Consider the following 18,943-nt stretch of genomic DNA (forward strand, 5'->3'; position numbering starts at 1 on the left):
CAGATTATTGTCTCTACAGACGTTCGCTGACCCGCTGAATGTTTCCAGCATTTTCACTTTGCATAACAAATTTCCAGCATCTACAGTTCAATTCACAGAACCGCTTTACTGAGACACGTCCACTCCTTCAGGTGGAAGCAGGACATCCCATTACGGTCTTTCACTTTATGGAGCCAAAACTTCATTCTTTCATTTCTTCATTCCTATTCTACTTTTTCCTTTTCTAACATCTCCCAGTTAGCGTCGCTTCTCTCCACAACTGCTGCTTGACCCACTGCTTTCAGTATTTTTAGTTTGTGCAAATTTCCAGCATCCACAGGTGAAAAAAAGTCTCTTTCTCGGCAACATTTAACTTGCATCACTTCTAACTTTTTCCAGTCAACATTCGCTCTCTCTCCACAAATAGTGTCTAAGCTATTGAATTGTCTAAGCATATTCTGTTTACAGTTGACAGACAGCAGCTCCACCACTCCGTCTCCAGGGTTCTGTACACCGACCTCCTCTGCCAGCCTCATCGTTTGGAGCCCTACCACCCCTCTACCCTTTTCCCACAGCCTGTATCGAGCGCGCTTCGGACCCACCCGCGTCTCTGGCCCCGCCGCCTACGTCTAGCCGAGCCTGTGACTCCACCCCTCGACCGTACCTGTCTCCCGATAGCCCCACCTCGACCACGCCCCCTTGCCCGGGGCCCTTCCCCCCGCCCCTGCCCCTTTCTCTTGGCCCCGCCCTCCAGCGGCGTGCTCTCGGCGCATGCGCAGTGTCTGCCGTTGGGCGGCCAGCCCGAGCTGCAGCCGCTAGCGCTTCGCTCGGAGCTGAAGTCCGGGCGGTGGTCCGTCCGGCGTCCGTGCGCCGCCAGCAGCTGCGTCCTCTGCGCCCTTCTTGCCGCCACTCGCAGGGTGTGGGGTGGGTGGGAGGGGGGGAAGGGCGGCCATCCCATCGCCCGGCCGCTGGCGGATGCCCGTGCGCTCGGATCGGAAGGGCCCCTTTGTGTGGATGGGAAGGATGGAGCCGGAGGAGCAGTGGTGGAAGGGGCAGCTGGCCGGCGACATCCACCAGGCGCTGAGAGTAAAGGTCTGCGCTTACACCTCGGCCGGAGGGCGTGGGCGTGGGTGGGGGTGGTACCGGCTCATCGGTTAGCAGCTTCGGAGCGGGGCCCGACCCTGCTTGGCTTGGCTTGGCTTGTGTGTCTTGAGCCAGAAGCCGGGTGAGGCGGCCCGTTATTATTGAACCGCCTACACCCCCGGCCCGAGCCATTTAACTGTCCCTTTTGTTCGGTGCGTCTCTTTGAAAAGTTTCACAACTCGAGGTCCCCCCCCTCCCTCTGCCGCTGAGAAGGTGCTTGATTCCGTTTTTTTGTTAGAACAGTTCTTCACAGCTTGTAACGAATATTGTGTTTTTAAAAAGGAACTATTTAAACCCAGTGGTTTTCCCACTACTGCCAGTTGTTTAAAGTCCTCTGATTGTGTTCGTTTGGTATGGGTGAAATGTTATCGAGTCGTTACTTTTGTTTTATTAAAATAACAGACTTGTTTCTGTTGCGCTTAGGTTTATCACCGATCAGAATTGTGAGAACTTTTTTGTTTTTGAGAACTCGGATAGTGACATTTCAAAGCATGTTTAGTTCAAAATCATAATAAAAATATGAACATGATGTAATGTTTCTGGTGGGATCTTTCGTACAACTGCAAAATGGTGATGTTGGGGTGAACAACAATTTGATGTCATAATACTGGTTACTGGCTTTTTAAAATAAGAACACCAATTTCCTTCAAGTTCTTAGAAACTTTTGATCTCTGCTTGTGGGTGGTGTATAAAAGCTTAAATCTTAAAAATGACAAAGCTGGCTATACAGAGCTCCAAATTGGTTATTGGAAGTATATAAATCACTTTGTTTCAAGATTAAGCATTTTTTAAAAATCCACGTTGTTCCAAATAAGTATTGAATATTAATGAAGCTATTTTTTTGTTGAAATGAATATTGAAATATTGTCTATTTTATATTAGTCACTCCCCTCCAAAAAAAAATTAATTGGATGCTACTCAGCAATTCTTTATCTTTTGTTGTGCAAACAATAGCAGAACATTCTAGTTATCATGTTTGGTTTTGGACTCAGTTGCTGCATTGAGTCAGGACTGAAGTAAGAAAGGAATGATTTCAGAATCAGGTTTAATATCACCAGCATATGTTGTGAAATTCATTGACTCTGCTACAGCAGTACAGTGAAATACATGTTAAATATAGAGGGAAAAAACTTACATTAAGTGTGTGTGTATATATGTAGTGCAAAAAAAAGTTATTTTAAAAGAAGTAGTGAGGTAGTGGGAAGCAAATCTACAGCTGTTTCCATGCCAGTGCCGTTTTTTTAGAGGCAAGCTATTCATAGGAAACCTCTGTTGTAAGAGGAATTTGATTGCCATAATATAATCTATAAATTAACATGTACTATTTATTTTTGCTGAAACCTTTCTGAAGAACTGTGCCTTCCATGTTCAAAGTTATAGTTCCTGTTTTGGTGTTGAAGCCATTCCCAGTATATGAGCATTTTCTCTGATATTTACAAATGTGTATAGATATTGTGCATTTCCATTCTTTTTGAATACTGCCCAAATTGCAGGTGTGGCATCATTGTAGGTAGAATAACCTTTCTGTTGCTTTGTTTCTGTACATACCAAAGGAGGTCATCTGAATTTTATGCTTGTGCCGTGAATGTCCATATATCTATTACTTTCTCTTGCTAGAAAAGTTGACATTCCTCACGGGAAATTATAAGTAAGAAACCAACATTGTGTGTACTTTCTCAAAACAATCAAGAGGTGGAAGTTTCAAACCCAGAAAATGATTTCAAAATTGCTTAAAATATATCAGACCAAATCAAATATTCACCGTATTGTAGCTCATGTTTTGAAGACTGGCTGCAACTTTTGTTTTAGGGCAGTATGAAGTTTTCTAATTCCAGTGTTTACTCTGGAGCGCAAGTTGCCAAATTAGTTATTTAAAAAGCAATCTGATACACTTGCATCACAAGGTTTCTTCCTCTGATGTATAATTCAATGAACATTTTTAATTTTCAAATCTGAATTTTCCTGAGGGGGATATGTTACCTGGTCATTTTTGAGATTCCAATTTGGTTCTTGAATGTAAATCATGAGGAAAGTAAACTAGGAGTAGCTAACTGTTAAAACAACAAATATCAATTTGGCACATCTTTTTATCCCACCAGGAGGTCTAAATGGGTGATAGAATTTGAAGAGATGCTGGAAAACAATTGCAAGGGGGTCAAACGGCAAGCGTGAATTTTTTTTTGCCCTGTTAGGTGTGATTGCAACCAGTTAGACTGCTGTCTGAAATGTGGCTTTTTATTTACATTAATGAGGGTCACCTGCAAGCATCAAAGTTCTGGCTTCACCAAGCTCAGCATGCAGCTGTTCATTCATTGCCAAATGTGGCATTTGACACAGGCTCTGAAAAGCCTGGAGCTTACTGGAGCGTGCCCTGGTACTCTGCTTGGGGGTTTGTGAGGTTTTCCTACCACAATGACACACCTCCCAATGACTGGCTGTGCTTTGCAATTTTTTTCCTTCCTTGTCTAAATCCTATGCTGACAACTGTTCTGTATTTTTTAAAATTGTACTTTGTTGCTAAGCAGCCAGACCATACTAGCAGGTGGTAAGCGAGAGTTTCTAGGTATTCTTTCTGTCAAGACGCACACACTTGACGCTGTCTTTTCTTTTCCCTGCTCTTTTGCATTGTGTGTATAGGAACTGAAGCTGCCTGTCTACAAGGCTCATTCACCACAGATTGGCTTGCGCCGCTATTTTGCTGACCTCCTCGCCATTCTGAGCAATCGCTACCAGCTATGCCCCACAGCACGTCACCTCGCTGTTTACTTACTAGATCTCTTCATGGACCACTACGATGTTGCAGCAAAGCAACTTTATGTCATTGCCCTTTCTTGTCTCCTTCTAGCTAGTAAGTATGATTCTTCTAATTGGGCTGAGTTAAGTTTTAGTTTTGAAAATTGTTTCTGGGCTCTGGAACTACCATATTATAAATCTGTTAATTTATAATGAAGAAGCAGTTGATCTGTGTGGATGATGCAAGGAATTTTCATTTCATATATATGCCTTTCTGAATCATGAGCAATTTATATGTGAATGTATGACATTGGAGCACCTAATTCATTTTAAGAGTCTTTAAACATAAAACTACTAACTTGTAACTCTAAGGTTTCTAACCTTCTGGAAAATGAGGATCATCTTGTTTAAAAATTTAAAACTTAGATTTTTCAACTTTTTAACTTGAACTTTTTTTTGCGGTGGAGTGACTGTGCTAATTTTTTTCCTTTAGCAATGGTATGGTAGCAGAAGTAGTCATGTTCAATTATGTTCCTTTACCCTTTTAACCTACATTTAAGAGGTATTTAGACAGACACTTAAAAAGACAAAGCATAGAAGGATGTGGTCCTAATATGGCTAAATAGGATTAGTGTACATAGGCAAAAAAAAGTCGACATGGATACGTTCAGATAGAGGGCCCATTTCTTTGCGTGCAACTGACCCTAACCAGTGCTTGCATTTTATGGGAAACACTGTGACATCCAATCTGTTGCATCATTTTGGATGTATTTGCATTGCAGCTACCAGACTGACTCCACTGGCTGTTTTTCCATCTATGTTGCTTGACTTCTGTTTAGATAGAACTTTTAATCATTTAGCAGAGGGAATCGGCAAGATTTGTGTGCCATTGACAGAGCTGTCTACAGAAAACACTCTTAAGTCCAGTGTCTTCTGGAGCATTCTGCAGTGAAATTAAATCAAGTTAGCGGGGGTTTAGATTATCAGTGCAGTGTTCAAATCGATTTACACCAACAATAAACGGGTAATTCAAATGCATACCTTTGTGCAATTTGTAATAAAAGATAGTAAAGTCAGGAGAATTTAAAATAAAATCCAGTATGTTATTACACTCTACTTGAACGATATTCGTGCTATGATTCATGTAAAATTGCCTAGAAATGCTGTTGGCTTAAGTTGAAAATTTTTTGAAAATTGATACAAAATCATTTTGAGATTTATGGCAAATAATTTGACTGAGTATCTGGATTTTTCTTGCTGTCTTTTTCTCAATTGCTCACCCCAGTCTCATCTCCACCCTTCCCTCTTAAAGTTATTCTATAGTTTTTAACTGTTTCATTGTCCTAAAATTTAGTCTGTACCTATGTGTGAATGTACGTTATGTGTCTGGATATTTAGCCATAGTAGCAATTTATTTCTTGATCTTCCTAATGTCCTTCATACAGCTGCGGACATGGGCCAAACTTCCCTAATCCAGTGTTTAAAACTCTTCCATCAATTTGGCCTTAGCTCAAAATCAGAACGTTCTGGGTTTAAGCCAAAATTCAGCGTTTTAATATAGCAATAATATAAATTAACACTGTGACACTGAGGAAATGCCAGCTCTGCTATCTTTTGAATTAGATAAGCCTATGGCTGTTTGGGTGGACAATATGTTCCTTCAAACTTCTGGAAAAAGAGTAACTGAATTTCTGTTAGTTTAGCAATTATTTCTAGCCAATTTGCTCAAAACAGATTTTTTGATTTATCTCATTATCATTGTGGTTCCTTGCTGTGCACAAATTGGCTATTTGCATTTTCCTCCTTTAGAATATTGATTATACTTCAAAAAGTACTTTGGCTGCACAATTATTTGAAATGCTTTGACATGAAAGGTGCTATCGAAAAGCAAGTTATGTGTGCTGTTGCTGTACTTGGGGGTAGCTAATTTGTACAAACAGGGAAATAAATTAAGAGTTTTCTAGTCTTGTCCCAACAGTTTCCTGGATGCCATTGCTTTCACTCAAAAGTATTTAGGCTGAAGCATCAGTCTATTGAGTGGCTTGCAAAGTATTTTTAACATTTTAATTTAAAAAAAATCTTTAAAGTTTAAGTTATTTTTTAATGATTATTTTGCTAAATTGTAAAGATTTGCAGGATTGAGACCCGTGGGAGGGCATGGAGAACAAGGAAGTACTGTGGAAACATTTTCTGATTTTCTGAATTTGTATTGAGTAAAATTGAAAGGAGATGATACAGAAATGTGTCATTAATTGTAAGAAAATAAATTGTAATTCCAAATTTATTGATTTATTTGAATGCAGCATCTACACTTTCTTAATGAGTGAAAGAAGGGAAAAGAATTTCTTTTGGAACAAGAATAGGCTATATGATTTGACACTATAATTTAAGGAGTTATGTTTATATTGGGAAAGATTTCTTCAGGGGAAAAAAGATTTAGTTAGAGGGATAATTCAGTTGAAGCAGTTTAGTTTCCTTTTTATCATTATTGCAAGCTTAATAAAAGAAAATGTTACTACTTTTTAAAAATATTTTGCATTAATGCCCACTTAGCAATTTTTGTTGTAGCAGTTTTCACCAATAGCATTAAGTCCTTCCTGGCATCTGAGGAGCACAGGAGCCATGCATGCTGAAATCTGTGTGTGGACAAGGTCATTCTAAAGACAGTCAAAGTCAGATTTATTGTTGTATGCACAAGTATAGATACCAGTGCAAGTAAATTTTTCATTGCTCATTACAAGAACATAGCGTCACAATTGATAAAGCATTCAGAAGGGGAAAAAAACAAATTAAAAATATTCTGTCCCAACTTTTACAAGAAAGAGCACAATTGGAACAAATAAAGGTCAATTTTTGTGCAAAGTGGTCAGCGTGTTGCTGAACTAGTGATATGGGTTGGTTCATGAACTTAATGGTTGAAGAGAAGTAACTGTCCTAGAACTTGATGGTGTGAGTCTTCAGTATTCTGTACCTCCTTTCTGATGGTAGCTGCAAAAACAGCCTGCCTGGTGAGGATCTTTGATAGATGGGTAACATCTCTTTGGTATGTACTAACAATGGTGGAGAGGGATGTGCTTGTGATACGTTGGGCAGAATCCATGACTTTCTGCGCATTCTCACATTCCTGTGCATTTGAATTGCCATACCAGATCATGTTGCAACCAGTACAGTACACCTGTGGAAGTTGGTTTGTGTCTGGTGGCAAGCTGAACCACCTTAACCTGCTACGAAAATAAAGGTGCCTTTGCTTTTAGCACATTTCTGCTGTTTAATACTGGTGAAAGAAAAGGATATGATTATAATTCTGAGATAATGACAGAAATTCTGGTGTAATTGTCATTGGTAAAGGGCTTGTCATTTTTCAGCCCATATCTATATTGACATCTATACATTTACATTAACATTGTAACAGCAGCCAGCCTTTTGACCTACTTGAACATGCTTGGTCATTTATCTGTTTCTCTCGTATATAATCCATTATGTCTGCTGACAGAGATTGGTTCGTGTACCTCCTGTGTTTTTTTGAAAAAAAAAGTTGCTTCCAGACTTTAGTTAATAGTCTAGTTTTAATTTAATGTTGTTACTGGATTTCCTTACTAGACCAAGTGTCTACCGAGGAGAAACTCCTAGAGTTCCCTCCCCCCTCCCCCCCAGCTGTTTCTGAGATACATTATTAATTTAATGATATTACTAACAGGAAATCCATTTGGCTGAGAGATTCAAACAATCATGCCATTTTGCTTATGACACCTTCTATATCCGTCGTGAAGATATTAAGTGGGGAGAGAATAGTTCACTGCAAGCCTTCCAAGTTTAGACAAAGTGGTCATTGCAACCAAATTTGGTCCTTGGATAGTTTTCAGGCAGGATTCATAATCAGTCCATCCTGCTTACTGGTTGATTCACTCTGCATCTTGATGGAATCTCTGTGGCTCTGACCAGTGCATTAAATCTTATTCCTACATTGCAGCAATGCATTGGATAAATCAAAAAAAGCATATTCAATATAGCAAAAAAAAATAGTGGGAAGCTAGTGGGAAGCTTAAAAACCCACTAAGAAAGCAACTAAAAATAAGGAGAAAAAAGATTAAATATAAAATTAAGGTGGCTAATAAATTAAAAGAGGATACCAAAAGTTCTGTTAGATCTGAAAGTAAAAGACAGTAATGGGGTTTAAAAGAATGGAGGCGAACTGAATAAGTATTTTGTGTTTTCTGTGGAAGAAATTCAAGAGAGTGAAGGGGCAGAAGTGAGTGTAGTTGCAATTAATAAGGAAGTATGTTTGGGAAAATGAAAGGTCTGATGGTAGATAAGTCACCTGTAGGAATATATCCGTGTTCGGAAAGAGGTGGCTGAAGAGATTGCGGAGTCATTAGTAATGATCTTTCAAGAATCATTAGATGCTGGAATGGTTATGGAGGCTTGAAAATCACAAATGTCACTCCACTAATTAAGAAGGGAGTGAGGCAAAAGAGAAATTATAGACCAATTAGCTTGACTTCAGTGGTTGGTAAGATATTAGAATCTGTTATTAAGGGTGAGGTTTCAGGGTATTTAGCCCAAAGTCAGCATGGTTTCCTCAAGGAGAAATCTTGGCTGACAAATCTGTGGAATTATTTGAGGAAATAACAAGCAGAATAGACTATTGTGACTATGAACAAAGCCACGGGAGAGGTGCAGCTGGTAGATAGAAGTCTTTATTTGGGACCACATGAGCTAACAGGTTTTGGAGTCACTTGAGAGAGAGGCTTCCCTATTCAACATTACAACATATTTTTATATGTTAAGGAACAATGGTAATGGTAACTATGGTTACAATGCCTTCATAATGCTTCTTTTGAATTACATGCAATTTTCCAAATACACCCTATCCTCGTTATATGCATCTTCAGACAATGCAGATTCACAGTTATGCTAGGAACCTATTTCTACCAACATCTCCTTACATGCATCCAAACCTCAGTTATGTGAGGAGCACTGCTTTCCCGCCAATACAAGTCACATGCGCACACCTCACAGTCTCACTCCCGCCAGTCTGACATTGGTTTTGGCAATGCATGGATGGGCTATTTTGCGCTCTTAAACTTTTGTGTTTTTACTTAACGGTGCACTGATTTTGTGCTTGAAATATTTAACTATGCCTCCTAAGCGTCTGATGTCAAGTCCTGGGCCATCAGCCAAGCGGCAGAGAACCGCTTTAACACTTGGAAGAAAAAGTTGGAAATTATAAACGGCGGCTTCAGGTGAAGGCAACACAGCTCTGGGACGCTACCCTGTGCAGTTGCAGGCTATGGTAGCTGAGTTAGGCAGCACACCAAAGCAGGTGTTTAATGCAGATGAGACCGGGCTTTTTTTGGGAAGCGTATGCCGAAACGCACTTACATAAGTAAGGATGAAAAAACTGTCAGGTTTCAAGACAGCAAAGGATAGATTGACTTTGCTTATGTGTTCCAATGCCGAAGGAGACTAAGATGAAGCCTCTCTTAGTTTACCATTCACTAAACCCCCTTGAGTAAGAATATGCTTCCTGTCCACTGGGCAGCTAACAAGGAAGCATGGGTCACTGGTCAAATCTTTGAAGATTGGTGTTGCTAATCATTTTGCGGTTGAGGCTAAACGCTACTGCTGGGAGCAGAATCTTGCCTTTAAAGTTCTTTTGTTGCTTGACAATGCGCCAGCCCATCCTAAACATTTGGACAGCATTCATCCTAACACAACAGTGCGTTTCCTGCCACCTAACACAACATCGCTGATTCAACCACTTGACCAAGGTGTGATATCCACATTCAAGGCGTATTTTTTACGGCGAACTGTCTCTCAGATGCTGCAAGCAACAGACGATTTTGAAAATCCCGGGAGTTTACCAACAGTGAGGGAATGGTGGAAGTCCTTCAACATTAGACATGCCATCAACAACATTGATGAATCCTGGAAAGAGGTCAGGTCTTCCACTCTGAAGCAACTGGCAGAATTTTTTAAGGCTGCGGAAAACTTGGCACAAATGACGATGGACATGGACCCAAGTTTAGAACGGAGTCAGCATTTCAGTCATTCCCTGCAGTCAAGCCTTCTTCCCTACAAGCAAATTTATGCTGAAAAACAAAATGTTGCTAAGCAAACAACCCTCACCACTTTCTTCAAACCGGTGTCGTCATCTGCTGCCGGTGGTACTGAGAGTTCTGTGAGTCTTCCCTCACCCCTTGCTGTCCTTGATGATCCTGATGACACACAACCATCCACCTCATCCATGTAAAGCTGCCCGACACCACAACAGCCACTCATCTCCCGGAGCGAACACACCTGCCACTGTTGGTGAGTACTGTACTGTACACCCTAGTATGTTAACTTTCTCTGATTTACTACATTGAATATTACCTTAAATTGATGAAATATAATACGAATGTTGCCTTGTGGTGCTGCTTTTGTGTCGTGTTGGTATGAAAATGTGAATAAATTACAGATGAAACATTTAGGAAGCCCTCAAGAACACATCCCTACACTCACAACACGCTGGAGGAACTCAGCAGGTTGGGCAGCATCCGTGAAAACGATCAGTCGACATTTCGGGCCGGAACCCTTCGTCAGGACTGTAGGGGGAAGGGGCAGAGGCCCTATAAAGAAGGTGGGGGGAGGGTGGGAAGAAGAAGGCTGGTAGGTTCCAGGTGAAAAACCAGTAAGGGGAAAAATAAAGGGGTGGGGGAAGGGAGGCGGGGAGGTGATAGGAAAGGTGAAGAAAGAATAGGGGAAAACACAATGGGTAGTAGAAGGAGGCGGAACCATAAGGGAGATGGTAGGTAGCTGGGGGAGGGGGAGGGAATTACCTTGGTATGAACATAGAATTCTCCAACTTCTGGTAATTCTGGTGTCCACTAACATTTCACATTTCCAGTCCCCTAATAAGCCTCTTGTGTACATCTATGGATGTACTGGCAATGGAAGCTGCTGTCAGCCGTTGGTCTGACCTCACCAGCTCTATAATTTGGTCAGTAGTTCAATCAGAAAGAGAGGGCGCTGCTGTGGATTCTGCCTGCTTTGGTGATTGGTTCTCATGCTTTGCCCTTTTCAGGACACATCCTCCAGCCATGGTCTGAGAAGCTGCAGCTGTATGAAATCACCTCCCTTACCCTCCACCTATTCCAGCAGTGCTTTGCTAGGTGCCCTGATTGCTGACACACAAAGCAAGTCCCGTGTGACGTCACAGTCGCTACATCCACTACAGTTACTTTGATTTCTCTTCCCCCTTATCTAGTCTATCTCACCACCTGTGATACTATCAGAGAGTAGATCGATCTGACCACTATCCCCAAATCTAAAGCTTCATGGTGGGCTGAGTTAATGGTCATCCCTCCCTTGATTATCCAACCCTGAATAGTTAGACGCTCAATATTTACATCCTGCATAATCCAAGGCTGGCTCATCAGCTTTCTGAACCACTGACATTTTCGTTCTCCAGTTACTCTCCCCTCCCCCCAGTCGCTGCCTCACTTCCCCTTTAAAGAAGCAATATCTCTGTTCATTGCTGGCTTTCCCAGTAGTTGCCCATGTACCATCCTGCACTCCCTGGGCCATACTGTCCCATATATTCCTTGGACTTTTTGATTTTACCTGCACATGTATATCTTTGGGGTGCACCTGGTGAACTTCAGTCATTTCCTCAAGCTTGTGCCAGACTTTATGCGTGGGCAGCTCTGACAAAGTGCGCTGCTTCTTCCCAGGGCTTATGGATGGCTGTAATCAAGATCAAGGGCTGGCTTGCGACCTGATGTTGCCTGACTTTGATAAGTGCCATCCCGCTAGATGGGTATAACATCTCCCTCAAACATCTCCACACTAATTCCCACTCTGAGGAAAATATAAATGATGGATAAATATCAAACAGTGCGTACAGTACTTAGAACCATACAGTATGTACTCTGCCATCTGCCAATTGTGCATGTCTGAACTCGTTATGCCTGTTCTATCCCTTTGCATTTAAAGCCATTACACCAAGGTTACAAACTTACTTTTAAAACACACTAACAAGTCTGCTACTATACAGTTTCACCAAACAAGTATACATGCACCCCACTGGTGTCCCGAATGGTCAGAAACCATCCTTCACAAGTGGTGGCCGTGTCTCACCAAATTACACAAAAATGTCTTGTCTCTTACATAAGCACAAACTCATGCACACATACACACCACACTATTTTTATATCTACTAGTTCAACTCTCAACTGTACTTGTGATACACTGTGATCCCGCATTCACTGACCTGAACAGATCCAAATGTGAGTGCTAATGATCACTGGCCACGTGATGGGTAATGAATGTATCCCGGAAGAGCCCTCAAATGTCGTTACTGTTAACAAAGCCACCAGAGGGATGCAGCTGGTAGATATGAAGACTTTATTCAGGACACACATGAGCCTTTGGAGTTACTCTTGAGAGAGAGGCTCCCTGGTCCAACGTTACAGCACAGTTTTATATGTGAAGGAACAAAGGTAACAGGACAATTTCTATAGTTATAATGCCCTCATAATGCTTTTTTTGAGTTACATATAATTCTTCAAATATCTGGATCTTCCCACTAACTCACCCAAAATGAGTGTTACAAACGAGAAAATCTGCAGACGCTGGAAATACGAGCAATACACACAAAATGCTGGAGCAACTCAGCAGGCCAGGCAGCATCTATGGAAAAAAGCGCAGTCAACATTTCGGGCCGAAACCCTTTGGCAGTACTGGAGGGAAAAAGCTGAGGAGTAGATTGGAGAGGTGGGGTGGGGGGGGGGTGACAGAGAAACACTACCATTCAGGGACCCAAACAGTCCTTCCAGGTGAGGCCACACTTTACCAGTGAGTCTGTTGGTGTCATATACTGTGTTCAGTACTCCCTGTGTGGCCTCCTGTATATCGGTGAGACCGGACGTGGATTGGGAGGCCACTTCGCCGAGCATCTGTGCTCTGTCCACCAGAACAAGCCAGATCTCTCAGTGGCCACCTATTTTAATTCCACTTCCCTTTCCCATTCCGATGTGTCTATTCATGGTCTCCTCCACTGTTGGGATAAAGCCACAATTAGGTTGGAGGAATAACACCTTATAATCCTTTTGGGTAGCTTCCAACCTGATGGCATAAAATTTGATTTCTCAAACTTCCAGTAATGCCTCCCCCACTCCCTTCACCATTTCCCATACCTTTTTCCCTCTTGTGTTATCTCCTTGCCTGCCCATTGGCTCCCTCTGGTGCTGCTCCCCCCACCCCCCCTTTTTTTTCTTCCATGACCTTCTGTCTATTTCACCAATCAACTTCCTAGCTCTTTGCTTCATCCCTCCCCCTCCAAGTTTCACCTGTTGCCTGATGTTTCTCTCTTACCTCCCCCCCCCACTTTTCAAATCTACTCCACAGCTTTTTTTCTCCAATCCTGCCAAAAGGTTTCGTCCCAAAACGTCAACTGCTTTTTTCCATAGATGCTGCCTGGCCTGCTGAGTTCCTCCAGCATTTTGTGTGGTTTGCTGAAAATGAGTGTTAGTTATCATTGTCTCCGAGTTGTATTCATGTCTCTGGAGGTCAGTGGAGTGTTGATTGCTTTCATGCATATGCAAATATATCACAAACACGAGAAAATCTTCAGCTGTTGGAAATCCAAAGCAACACACACAAAATACTGGAGAAACTCAGCAGGCCAGGCAGCATCTATGGAAAAGAAGAGTCTTGGCCTGAAACGTTGACTGATTACTATAGCTAGTTGGTTGCTATAGAAATTAATTTTGCTATATTGCATCATCAAAATATGCCCTAACATAGACAAAGGAGAGTCACTGGATGTTTAGATTTTAAGAAGGCCTTTGACAAGGTAATTGCACAGGAGGATGCTAAACAAGGTAAGAGCACATGATATTACAGGAAAGATACTAGCATGGATAGAGGATTGACTGACTGGCAGAAAGGAAAGAGCGGGAATATAGGGGGCTTTTTCTGTTTGCCAGTGACTAGTAGTCCACAGGCGTTGGTAATGGGTCTGCAACTTTTCATGTTCTATGTTAATCATCTGGGTGATGGAATTGATGGGTCAGTGTCCAAGTTTGTCAATGATATGAAGGTAGGTGGAGGAGCAGGTGATCTGCAGAAGAACTTGGACCGATTAGAATGGTCAAAGAAGTGCCAGATGGAATACAGTGTAGGGAAATGTAAGGTCATGCATTTTGGTAGAAGGAATAAGGGGGTAGACTTTTTTCTAAATGGCAAAAGAATTCAGAAATCGGAAATGTAAAGGGACTTGGAGTCCTAATGTAGCATTCCCTAGTGGTTAACTTGTAGGTTGAGGTGGCAGTAGGGAAAGCAAATGCAAAGTTGCTATTCATTTGAAGAGGATTAGAATGTAAAAGAAAGAATATAATGCTGTGGCTTCAGAAGTTTTTGGCCAAATCACAATTTGGAGTACTGTGAGCAGTTTTGGGTCCCCATACCCAAGGTAGGAGGTTCACAAGAATGACACTGGGAATGAAAGGGTTAAAACAAGTGTTTCTTAGCTCTGGCAACACACATCAAAGTTGCTGGTGAACGCAACAGGCCAGGCAGCATCTCTAGGAAGAGGTACAGTCGACATTTCAGGCCGAGACCCTTCAGCAGTACCTCTTCCTAGAGATACTGCGTGGCCTGCTGCGTTCACCAGCAACTTTGATGTGTGTTGCTTGAATTTCCAGCATCTGCAGAATTCCTTTTGTTGCGTTTCTTAGCTCTGGGTCTGCACTTGCTGGAGTTCGGAAGAAAGAGGAGATCTCATTGAAATCTCCAAATATTGAAAGGCCTGGATAGAGTAGACATGGGGAAGATGTTTTAAATAGTGGGAGAGTCCTTGGACCAGAGGATACAGCCTCAAAATTGAAGGACATCTTTTTAGAACAGTCATGAGGAGGAATTTCTTTAGCCAGAGTATGGTGAATCTGTGGAATTCATTTCCACAGATGATGAGGCCAAATCATTGACTATATTAAAGCAGAGGTTGATAGGTTTTTGATTAGTAAGGGCGTCAAATATTGCAGAGATTTGAATTGAATTGACTTTATTACTTGCATCCTTCATATACATGAGGATTAAAAATCTTTATTTCTCCATCTGTTGCTATATTTGCTATATATGTTTGTTGTATTGCTATATTTATACTCTATTCTTGGTTGGTGCAACTGTAACGAAACTCAATTTCCCTCAGGATCAATAAAATATGACTATGATTATCTAAATGTGCAATGTGCAGTATATAGTAATTTATAATAAATAGTATGTACAACAGGATAGGCAATATAACATAGAAATACAGTTGTTTCAGCATGAATGGCCTGCTGGAAGAAGTTGTCCTGGAGCCTGTTGCTCCTGGCTTTTATGCTAGAGTACCTTTTCCCGATGGTGGAGAAGGAGGTAGAAAGAGTTGAGAGGGAAAATAAATGACCTGCAATCAAATGCTAGAGCAGATTTAATGGTCCAAATGGCCTAATTTTGCTCCTATATCTTATGGATGATATGCCAAATCAGCTCGGTTATGATTCAGTATTGTTCGAAAATTCTACCTGATAATGTTTTATTACATCTTCGGAATATCCAAGTTAACAGTTTGTCTGTTTTGTTTACTAGAGTCTCTGTCTGAAAGTTTCAGCTGTGCAGATGGGATATGATCAGTTATTTTTCCAAACACTTGTGCCCAGAAGGCATGTTTCTAGAAATATCAATGTTTCCATGTCTCCCCATGCTTTACAGGTGGGAATTGACTTGCTTTTCAGTTTATAAAGCCAGATGACAAAATGAGTCATGAGGAAGAGGGTCTGTGAAAAACATTATACACATTAAGTGATGGGTAAATAAATGGTAGCTGGATTAAAGTTTGAGGAAAGATGGGTTTATTCATTGAGGTCCAAAGAACAGGGAAACAGAATATATTTAAATGTTCAAAAGCTAGTAAATGCTTAAATATAGAGGGATTTGGTAGTACTCATACATGAAACACAGGATGCTTCATGCAGACATAGTGGTAAATTAAAAGCAAATGGTATGTTGGTCTTTATTGTAAAGAAAAACTAGGATCTTTTACTGCAGCTATGCAGCGTTTCGGAAAGACTACATGAGGTAGTTTTGGTCTTGCCACCAAAGGATGATGTGCAGTGTATCACCTGGGTATCCGAGGACAGCTTCATTAAGTGTGTTAGGCCACTCTCAATATATGAAAATAGCATTTACCCAATTGAATTCTTAGAGGACATAATGCCTATGTTATGCTCAGAAACTGGTGTAATGAGGTGTTGTATGCAGATAGAATTTGGTGCAGTGTAGATTTACTGCATTGACTTGGAACGTACATTTGTGGAAAGATTTATTAGGCTGTGTTATGTTTTGTAAATCCAAAAACTAATCGAAAGCAAAGCACAGGAGATGGGCAACTCGTGTACGCTTCATTTTACTTTAGTGAGGCACCCACTTATGATAGCGTAATAACAGCTTGTATTCATGTACTTTTACATATCACTTGTAATGAATTATGTAAATAAAGAATGCTTAAACAAGGTTTACAATATTAGTCAAATATTACTGAAATATTAAATACACATTCCTTCCAACATCATTCCTATAACTAACTCTCTATCTATCTATCTATCTATCTATCTATCTATCTATCTATCTATCTAATTACTACATACGTATCCAAAACACAGTCAATTTTAAATTGTTCCATTCAGGCCTAAATATTTAATTGCTGTGGAGGATTTCTTACACTTGTGGGATAACGCCTTTCCTGACCTGGGGGTGGTGGGGGAAATCACTCTGCTTGCCAGGAGAGACTTGTGGCTGTGAAACAATATTAGGTTCTAGGGCCTCCTCCTTTGCTGGTTGTAGGAGTTGATCCTGAGTTTACAGGAAGTGCCTCTGACAGCTCTGGAAACTTTTCTTCTCTAACAATAGACTCTGCCAGGGCAATCAGGACATTTTCCGGGATCGAGAAGCACTGCTTTTGGTAGCATCTAGACGTGTTGACATCCCAAATAGTGCAAGCTGCTCAATTTGTTGATCTATCCCCAGCCACCAGACAAAGTTTTGAGCCAAGACTTTCATTTTGACCACGCCTGGATGACTGGCATATAGCTCCTCAAACACCTTAGCTCTCAACTTGGTTGATACAACACCTCCCAATCTCCACAAAGCAACATCCGTCAATGGCAAGTTCATTCCGGTGCTGGTAATAATGGGGAACTGGAATTTTTGTCTATTCCAGTCATTTTGGATAGCCATGTAGATCTGAGGCTTTTTTCTGGATTTCCTTTGGATCATCTCTGTCGTAATAGGGAGGCTTTCGATTTGCATGGGTGAGAATACATTGAGGAGTGTCCACTTTTGTAAAATTTTCGGACATTTCCTTTTCTCAGGGTAAACGCAATGATCAATCTTCATTTCCATGATTAGTCGTCCTCTTGAATTTGACCTTGTAATTGAGACCTCTAAGAAACAGGGCCCTTCACTGCATTCATGCTGCTGCTGTTAGTGGAACACTTTTCAGTGGATTGAAAATGGAGACTGGTTGATGATCAGTAATGAGGGTAAACTCTCCCATGCGGGTACGAGTTGAAACGTTTTACACTCCAAACCAGACTCGAGGCTTCTCTGTCAATCGGTACATAACTTTTCCTCTGTAGTGGGATGGGAACATGATGTAAAGGCTGTGGGTGTTCACTTCCATCGCTCATATCATATGACATATTGTACCTATACCATAAGGCGAGTTGTCACAGGCAAGCTTCACTGGATGATGTTGATCATAATCTGTGAGTACAGTGTCAGACGATACCATTTCCTTTGTCTTTTGGAAATCCACCTCACACTGCTTTGTCCATTGCCATTTCTTCCTGATCTGTAGTAATGAATTCAAGGAGTAGAGCACAGAAGCCAGGTTTAGCAGGAACCTGTTATATTTATTGACAAATCCTAAAAAGGAATACAACTATGACATGGCCTCTGGTCTTGGGGCAACCACCACTGCTTGAATTGTATCAACACACTTCTGTAATTAAGCATCAATGGTGTGACCACAGTAACTGAAGCTTGGTTTAAAGAATTCACACTTGTTGCATCATGCTCTGAACCCATAATGTTCTAATCTTTTTAATACTCTCTTGAGATTTTGAAGAGGTTTCTAGTCATCCTCGCTGCCATTCAGGTAACACTGAGTGCTTGGGCAGCCTTGCAGCACCGGGTCCATTGCTTTCTGCCAGAGTGCCACTCCAAAATAAGCCTATTATTGTGATTAAAGCCCTCTGTGGGTGTTCATGGTGAGAAGTACTTTGGGCTTTTACATCTCCATCTATAGGTTGGCCTCAGCTAAGTTCACTTTGCTGAAGTATTTCCCACCAGTAAGGTTTGCAAAGATGTCCTTGATCCTGGGTAGAAGGTATTGATGGTGACCTTAAAATCACTTCATATTCTGAGAAACCCATCCTTCTTGGGTATTGGGACCACAGACACACCTTGATATGTTTGAGGTTTTCAGTGCCATCCTTGAGCACTTAAGTACTTTTCTTAATTCACTTTCAGTCGACTGTTGTAGGCGATGTGACATGCAAATAGTGGATGGATCTAGTAGTCGTCGTCTCAGTCAATCACTGCTCTGCAATGCTGGCCCTCCTGCTTTTACCACATATAAGCCCAATGTGGCTTGTTGGTTGTTGTATCTCACTGTTAGAAGTTTCATTCTTGCAGTAGTTATTACTCTAGTATAAGTTCTTAGTTGGATATCTGCAGGCTTCTGTTCATTTTCTTTGAAAGACTGAAACAGCCGATTGTGTGTCTAATAAAATTTTCAAAGGTTTCAAAGGTACATTTAATGTCAGAGAAATGTATACAATATAGGTACTGAAATGTTCTTTCTTCGCAACCATCCACGAAAACAGAGGAGTGTTCCAAAGAATGAACGACAGTTAAATGTTAGAACCCCAAAGGCCCCTCAGTTCCCCTCCCTCCCACGTATAAGCGGCAGCAAGTAACGATCCCCCTTCTCCCCACCTGCAAAAAAAAAAGCATCGGCACCCAGCACCGAGCACTCAAGTGTGAGCAAAGCAACAGTAAA

At 41.3% G+C, this 18,943-nt stretch overlaps 1 protein-coding gene across 1 annotated transcript in view; it reads left to right on the top strand.

Annotated features, from left to right (window-relative positions):
• The first annotated feature begins 932 nt into the window (after nucleotides 1-932).
• Nucleotides 933-18,943, top strand: part of ccnjl (cyclin J-like) — a 77,246-nt gene continuing 59,235 nt past the window's right edge. Inside the window, exons 1-2 of the mRNA XM_063053569.1 lie at nucleotides 933-1,071; nucleotides 3,760-3,970. Of these exons, the coding sequence (XP_062909639.1) occupies nucleotides 955-1,071; nucleotides 3,760-3,970 (328 nt within the window). The 5' untranslated portion in view covers nucleotides 933-954. The remainder of the gene's footprint in view (nucleotides 1,072-3,759; nucleotides 3,971-18,943) is intronic.

Source organism: Mobula hypostoma, chromosome 7 (assembly GCF_963921235.1).
Source record: "Mobula hypostoma chromosome 7, sMobHyp1.1, whole genome shotgun sequence".
In the NCBI taxonomy this organism is placed as follows: Eukaryota; Metazoa; Chordata; class Chondrichthyes; order Myliobatiformes; family Myliobatidae; genus Mobula; species Mobula hypostoma.